The sequence below is a fragment of the Chinchilla lanigera genome, unplaced genomic scaffold, assembly GCF_000276665.1.
Source record: "Chinchilla lanigera isolate Chin_1 unplaced genomic scaffold, ChiLan1.0 scaffold00080, whole genome shotgun sequence".
In the NCBI taxonomy this organism is placed as follows: domain Eukaryota; kingdom Metazoa; phylum Chordata; class Mammalia; order Rodentia; family Chinchillidae; genus Chinchilla; species Chinchilla lanigera.
This window is the reverse complement of record NW_004955481.1, coordinates 565,545-573,486: the sequence shown is the minus strand read 5'-3', so window position 1 is coordinate 573,486 and position 7,942 is coordinate 565,545. Positions and strand designations below refer to the sequence as shown.

The 7,942-nt window shown below is 50.7% G+C and overlaps 1 protein-coding gene across 1 annotated transcript in view; it reads right to left on the bottom strand.

Moving 5' to 3' along the window:
• Positions 1-7,942, bottom strand: part of LOC102004164 (coiled-coil domain-containing protein 92) — a 14,604-nt gene that overhangs the window by 444 nt on the left and 6,218 nt on the right. Inside the window, exons 3-4 of the mRNA XM_005402916.1 lie at positions 4,130-4,177; positions 7-200 (exon numbers count right to left, since the gene is read on the bottom strand). Coding sequence (XP_005402973.1) covers positions 7-200; positions 4,130-4,177 — 242 coding nt within the window. The remainder of the gene's footprint in view (positions 1-6; positions 201-4,129; positions 4,178-7,942) is intronic.

Genomic DNA, 7,942 nt, shown 5'->3' with positions numbered 1-7,942 from the left:
CAGGACGGTGGCACGGTGGCTGCGGCGACGCAGCTCCTCCAGGAAGCGGCGCTCCTCGGAGCGCAGGCTGCAGCGCAGCGCCGACACCAGCGCCTCCCGCTGCGCCACCTCCCGCCGCAGCTCGGCGTTGGCCGCGGTCCGCGCCGCCAGCTGCGACTCCAGCGCGCGGCACTTGCTCTCCAGCTCCCGGGACGCCTCCTCTGCGAAGGGGAGACAGAGGGGAGAGGTGACGGCGCCCGCCTGCATGGAACACACCTGCGCCGTTCAGCAGCTGACGCAACCGAGCCCTCCTCCTCCCCACCTCCACGGCCACGCGCGCTCTCCCTCAGTCCCACGGGTCAGCTGCAGGAACTTCCTCTCCTCCCCCGGGACCTTTGCGCCTATCCCACCCTCTCCGCGAATGCTTCTGGTTTTCCGTTTAAATGGAAAATCCTTCCTGACTGCTTGCTTATTCAGGCCACAACTAATTTGCTGAGCCCTGTTACGCGCCCTGGGTTAGGTGCTGGGGCTATGGTGGAGAATAAAATGGTCCTCGTAAAGCTTACAGCGTAGTAGGAGCGGTGTAGTAAATAATCATAAATAAATGTGAGGTTGGCACCATGACATGTGCCGAGAAGCAGCAAATCAGTGTATGACTGTATGAGGAGGATATGGCCTAATCAGGAAAAGCTTTCCGGAGAGAGAGGCTTGGGTGAGAATCTGTAGGATGAGGAGTTCCTCCCCTGGAGAACAGTGCTTCGGGCAGAGGGAGCAGTTTGCACAAAAGCCCTGTGTCAGAAACACAAGGCAAAAGCAAGGTGTGGAAGTGTTGGGGATGTGCAGGGGTGGGGGTGTCAGTCTCCTTGTTTCCTTCATGGAGTGCTTATTATAGTTTGTGAGTCTTTTGTTTACTTGTTTGCATTTGCCACTGCAGCAGGGCTCAACCTTGGATATACAAAGGAATTATGCAGAGAGCTTTTACAAATACTGTTTCCTGGCCCTACCAAGGACCACTTGAGTCAGAATCTCTGGGATGGACCTGGGAATGGTTCTGCCTAAATCTTCAGCCTGAGTTCTAAATCTTCAGAGCTTACTACGTAGTGAGTTCAAGGCCAGCCTGAACTACACAGGGACACTTTGTCTCCAAGAGAGAAGGACAGAAGGAGAGAGAGAGAGAAGGAGAAGAAGAGGAGGAAGAGAGGAGAAAGAGGAGGAGGAGAAGAAGAAGAAGAACAAAAAGAACAACAACAGCAGCACAGCAACAACAACAGGCGACATCCTTATACAGTCACACACTGATTTGCTGCTTCTCGGCACATGACACGGTGCCAACCCTACATTTATGATTACTTACTACACCTCTCCCTTTACACTGTAAGCTTTATGAGGACCATTTTATTCCCCACCATAGCCCCAACGCCTAATTCAATACACGTACACAGGGCTCAGCAACAACCACCATGGCCACAACTCAGGAAACCAGGGCAGTGTCTTGAGCCCAGGTGACCCTAAATACCCTTCACAGGTAGGAAAGTCGGGGTAAAGGCTGCTGTGGTCACAGAACTGTTTTCACCTCCTCTCATTCTCCAGCACTGAAGCACCAGGAGAATGTGTGCAGAAGAGGGTAGGATTCGTTCAACGGTTCAGACGATCTCCAGCTGATCTTTACATGCACACAGCAATCTGGAGGATTCCTAACATTTTATTTATTTATTTAATTAGTTTTGAGACAGGGTCTTCCCGTGCAGTTCAGACTGGCTTTAAACTTACTATGTAAAGCTGACCATGGTGGTGCATGCCTGTAATCCCAGCACTTGGGAGGCTGAGGCACGAGGGTCATTGCGAGTTTGAGACCAGCCTAGGCTACAAAGTGAGCTCAAGGCCAGTGTGAACTGCATAGCGAGAGCCTGTCTCAAAAAGACAAAACAAAATAAAATGAAACAAAAACTTACTATATAGCCCAGGTTGGCCTTGAACTCTCTGTGATGCTCTTGCCTCAGCCTCCCAAGTGCTGGAATTACAGGTGAGCACCATGGCCAGCCTCCTAATGTTTTAGCTTAAACTTCTAACCCTCCCCATTCCCAATTCTTGGTCATATAGCTCTTGAGCTATGGGCAACACATCAATAGGACAGGGAATCTATTCTTCAGAACTTTCCTGGCCAGGCATGGTGTGCACTCCTGCAATCTCAGTACTTGGAAGGCTGAGGCAGGACGACTGTGAGGTCAAGGCTAGTCTGGACTACATTACAAGACTGACCCTCTCTCTCCCTGTGTTTTATTTTTTTTAAAGACAGGATCTGACTATGTAGTCCAAACTATATAGTCCTTGAGATCCTGTCTTAGAACAAAACAAAACACCCCTCAAAAATTCTCCTGGCCAAAAATGGCTATTTTTATGAGGTGTGTGTGTGTGTGTGTGTGTGTGTGTGTGTGTGAGAGAGAGAGAGAGAGAGAGAGAGAGAGAGAGAGAGAGGGGTACTAGGAATCGAACCCGGGACCTTGTGCATACTAGGTAAGTGTTGTATCACTGAGTTACATGCCAGCCTTTTACGATTTATTTTTAGCTAAACAGTTACAGTCTCTTCAAGCCAGGTAATGTGCTTTGCACTTCACAATGGTTAGCACCCAGTCTAAGTTCTCAGAGACCCTCTAATTCAGTGATTATGATCTGAACAAGACAATCTTCTCCCTGCCACATTTAAAAAATTCATTGGTTTATTTATTATTGTTTTCTTTTCAGTAATAAAAGTTTATTGAGAATTCCTGGGATGGTGATTATTCCTCCCACCTGGAGGGAGGGTGCAACGCTGTAGGAAATCACTGAGAAATCACACGGTCCCGACCCCCCGGCTGACACAGGAGAAGGAAGTTGTCCCTGAAGGTTGGTCTTGCATGGGCTCCAGGTGACAGGAGGAGAGGGACTACGACGTGGAATGGGGTGCCCGAGTATTGGTCTTTTTTTGAGATGGAGTCTTTTTTTTTTTTTTCCCCTGGTGTCAGGGATCGAACTCACGACCTTGTGCTTGCCGGGCAGGCGCTGTGCCGCTGAGCTAAATCCCCAGCCCCAAGATGGAGTCTTTCTATGTAGTTCAGACTGGCCTTGAACACCTATGTATGTAGACCAGGTTGGCCTTGAACTCACAGTGATCCTTCCACAGGTGTGTGCCATCATGCCCAGCCCTGCCACATTTTAAAAATGTTTTAATTGTGGTTAAAAAAAACCCAAAAATAAAATGTACCACCTTAACCATTTTTAAGGTGTACAGTACATTCACTTTTTTATTTGGGTACAGGAACTTGAACTCAGGATCTGGAGCTTGCCAGGCAGGTGCTGTGCCTCTGAGCTACATCCCCAGCCCACATTATTGTGCAACAGGTTTCCAAAAATTTTTTGTGAAAAGACAGTGTCTCTAGGCACTAATAAAAATATTTTCAAAACAGTGTCAACAATAACAAAAAAGACAAGGTCTTGCTGTGTTGCCCAGGTTGACCTCCAACTCCTGGTCTCAAGTGATCCTCCTGCCTCAGCTTCACATCCTGCCACAGATTTCTAGAGCTTTTTAATCTTGCAAAACTGAAACTCTAGCCCCACTGAACATCACCTCCTCACCCGCACCCTCCTATTAAGACAGAAGTAATTCTCTGTGAACATATGTTTTAGAGGGATTGCCACAATGGCACGTCATGTTTTGGTAAAATGAAAGATTTGCGAATGTAGCTCTGTTCTCTCCATCTAGATTAAATGCCTTGAGGCCCAGGGCCCCATACTGTTACCGGGTCACATCTCGACACTCAGCACCTTGCAGGATGCGACCCCTGACTTGTACAAGGTTTTGAAGGACTGGGGAGGTGCGTCCCAGAAAGGAATTAAGAAGACAAAGGAGGAAGGAAAACCAGAGTAATCTCTTTCCTGCTTTCTTTGTCCCACTTTGGACAGAGACACAGATGTGTGGTAGTACAGGTTGTTGACTGTACAAAGTCACCCAACTGAGTGGGGAAGTCGGACTGACATCTGCACCCTGATCATCAAGCTGACGTTGCTGTGCCTGAATCTAGGCTGGAGATGGAGAAAGCATGGGCCCTACTAAGAGCTGGGAAATTCACCTACTCAGCCCCATCGCACTTCCCTGCAGTGGCCCTTCTCTTACCTTGCTGGTGAGACTGGGCCTCTCTCATCTCCAGGTCATGGGTCAGTTCTGGGGGCAGAGAGGAGACAAACCAGGTGTGTGTGTCACAGGTCATTAACAGTGGCAATAAAGATCCTTAGAAATAATTTAAACCACCCTCTATACCAATTTCCTGCCATGCCCAGGGTATAGCCTGACCCTAGTGGCTTCATGCCAAGTTCAGAGATTGTTTCAGTACAGGCGTATGTCTGGGTTTGGGTACATTCAGCCCTTGTGGGACAGAAGGGCCTGGCTTGTTTGGGGTTGGGGCTGTATGTGCCCCTTCCTAGGGCTGAGATGGCAGCAAACATCGATTCTGGGGGACCCTTGCTGCACAATTACTGGAGGGATGGAAGTAGTGCGTGGAAGGCCTCTTAAGGTCACTGGGAGTGGGCAGTGGCTATTTACCAAACTGGACACACGTGTTCACTATGTCCACAGGCAATACAGCCGTGCCTCCCTCCGTGACTGTCTGCAGAGTGGGCACTGCTCCTTCCCATGCCCCCTTCCACCGAGTCCACAGAGCAGGGAGAGGGCTTCAAGGAGGACAGCGCCACCTTGTGATGGGAGCTGCCCGGAGGCTTGGAGCTGAGGGGCGGGAGAGGGCGTGGCGCCGCAGGTGAGCAGCTTCCAGAGGAAGTGATGTCCATGTCGGAGCTGTTTCCTCCCAGATGGGTGTTGGAGGCCACCGGGGCACCACCTTTCTCCCAGCCTGTTCTCCCAGTCCTCATTCTTTTTGTTTTTCTTTCCTGGTAGTGGGGATTGAATCCAGGGAATGTTGAGCTACATTCTCAGCCCTTTTTTATTTTCAGACAGGCTTCCATTAAGTTGTCCAGCTGGTCTTGAACTGGTGACTCTCCTGCTTCAGCCTCCTAAGTAGCTGAGATTACAAGCTTGGGCCACTATGCCCAGCCCAATCCTTATTGTTGTTGTTGTTATTATTATTATTATTATTATGTCTTTTGAGACAGGGTCTTGCTATGCAGTTCAGGCTGGGCTTGAGTTCACTTTATAGCCCAGGCTCATCTCTAACTTGAAAGGATCCTCCTGCTTCAGCCTCCTGAGTGCTGGGATTAGAGGCATGGGCCACCACTCCCGACTTTGTAATCATTATTCTTTAGTGCCCCAAGTGCCCCACCTCAGCCTAGCTAAGCTTGATCTTTTTATTTATTTTTTTTTTATTTTTTGAGATAGAGTCTCACTATGTAGTTTAGGCTGATCTTGAACTCACTATGGCCCAGGCTGGCCTCGGATTCCCGATGATCCTCCTGCCTCAGCCTCCCAAGTGTTGTGATTACAGGTGTGTGCCACCACGCTCAGCTGAGCTTGATCATTTTTATACCTGCAGTCCCTGAACTCCACCAGAGCTCAAGAACTGGGAAAAGGGGTAGAGAAGTGTGGCTCAGTGAGGCACCTTGTGCTTGGCCTGACCCCAAGCCCTATTTCAGTGAGCTGAAGAGAACCAGAAGTCACAATGGCCTGCTCAGGAGCACCTCTGTGTGTCTTCAGGGACACAGTCTGAGGCCCAAGGAAAGAAGGTGTGAACCAGGGGCCAGGAAGTCAGTAGTCAGTTGGGCCACTCACTCCCCAGCAGCACCTACGCAGACGGCCTGTGGCCCCTAGGCCTGCTCCTCGTCACGCCCTCGTGCAGCTCTTTTGGAGACAGCGCCTTCACAGAGGCGCCTCCTCAGGGGAAGCCACTTGTTGCCAGGAGACAGGGAGCCTAGGTTCCCCGGCTGATGCTGTGACCCCAGCCTGCACCTCTTCCCAGGGGCCCCTGTGCAGAGCTGATGCCTCCACCCATTGAGCTCCCCGGGGCCAGTGTGGCCCTTCCTCCAGACCTTGTGATGTGACCCAGGGGCCCTGGACTAGATTCAGGGACTCAGCCCAAAAGCTCTTGGCTCTGCCGCTGACTCCCTGTGGGCTGTTCTCTCTTCAGCCATTACCCACAGGACTAGGACATGGAGAGAGAGAATCCTAGCTGGGCTCCCCACCTTCTGGCCAGAATCCTCACGGTTTAGATGAATACGCTGTGACATCAGATACACTGTGACCCTGGACCAGTAACAGCATCTATCTGAGCCTCGGTTTTCTCATCTGGAAAATGGGGACAAAATAGTACATGTGTGCACGCACACATACACACACACACCCATAGAAAGGGCTATTGTCAGGATGAAATGAGAGAAAATTAACAGAAGGTTGGTCCAGGGTTAAATGAGTGTGTAGTGCGTGGGGCTGGAGGTGGGGACAGGTCCCATCATCCAGGCTGCTGAGCCAACTCAGAACACATCTACCAATTCCGAAGCCCCTTCATTCTGAGTCCTTAGTCATGGTCGGCTGGCTTTCCAGCAGCCTGTCCTCCTGTCTCGTCCTATCTCCTTCCTAGCCTTTAGATTTTTTTTTTTTTTTTTGACAAATTCTTGCTGTGTTGCCTATGTTCTAGGCTTGCTTTTGAACTTGCAATCCTTCTGCTTCAGCCTCCTAGAGTTCTGGGATTACAAATGTGCACCACCATGTGCGACTGTCTGGGTCCCTCCTTAATCTCTTTCCCCATCTTCCTTTTTGCTCTCCCTTTCTCCTCAGAACCTCTGCCCTGAACTGAGGGCCTCACTCGGTCATTTCAGCCCCCACAGTGGCTGTTCCAGTCCAGCCCAGAGTTATTTTTATCTCCTTGATTGATAACCAAGAGGCTGCAGGCCCTTGCCAGTCTGAGAAGGGTAATGGGGGTGGTGAGGGCCCTGTGTTGTTACCTGTGACACTTGCTTGGGATCTCACCTTTCTCTGCAGTGGAGGGACCCAGATCCTCAGAATGAGGACACAAGGAGGACCAATGAGAGGAATGGCTGTAGGTCTTAGGGTCCCTATTTTCCTCTAAGGCTGTTTGGCAGTGATAAGGCGGCATGGGGCAGAGGTGAGTCCTCAAGGGCCACTGTGTCCCCTGGGCTGGCCTCTGTTGCTGGCTTGTCTTTGGGGGAGACCATTCATGTCATGTGCTGCAGCGTGAGAAGCCAGGTGGTCATTCACTCTTTTAGCCCTCAGCTCCCCTCATGAGCAGGGGCTGGAAGGAGGTAGTGGTCTGGGCACTTGGAGGTAGACACTATCCAAAAAACTGCAGAGAGGGGCTGGGGATTTAGCTCAGCGGCAAAAGCGCCTGCCTGGCAAGCGCAAGGTCGTGAGTTCGGTTCCCAGTACCGGAGAAAAACCAAAAAAAAAACAAAAACAAAAAAAACAAAAAAAAAAACTGCAGAGATATGTAGGACTGGGACTCTGGAGCTCTGGGTTCTAATCTGGCCTCTGCTATTAACACACTGTGTGATATACTTTCTCTGGGACTTAGTTTACCCACTTGTGCAATCAAGAAATTGGGTCCTCCCAGCTGGGACATTCTGGGACCCATTCGTTCCACAACCTGGGCTGGGACTCAGCCTTCATGCACATCTGGGTCACAGCCAAGGCCCCAAGAGGCCCAGGCAGTTGAACTGCAGGTCTAAGAGCAGAGGCCGGGTCTAGGATTTCGCCTCATCTTTTGCGTCCCTCTGCTGCTCACAGAGCAATCAGTGGGCAAGCCCTTCCCCGGCCCTCCCCCATCCACACGTCTTCGTCTCACTACAGGACTGTCCACCAGGCCTGCTACAGGCCTCCCAGCCTCCCTCTCCCACAGTTCACCTTCCACAAAACTACCAGTCAACTTCTTTTTCTTTCTTCTGTTAGCAGTACTGGGGACTGAACCTAGGGGCTTGCACGGGCTGGGCAAGTGCTCTACCCTTGAGCTACAACCTCAGCCCTTTTTGT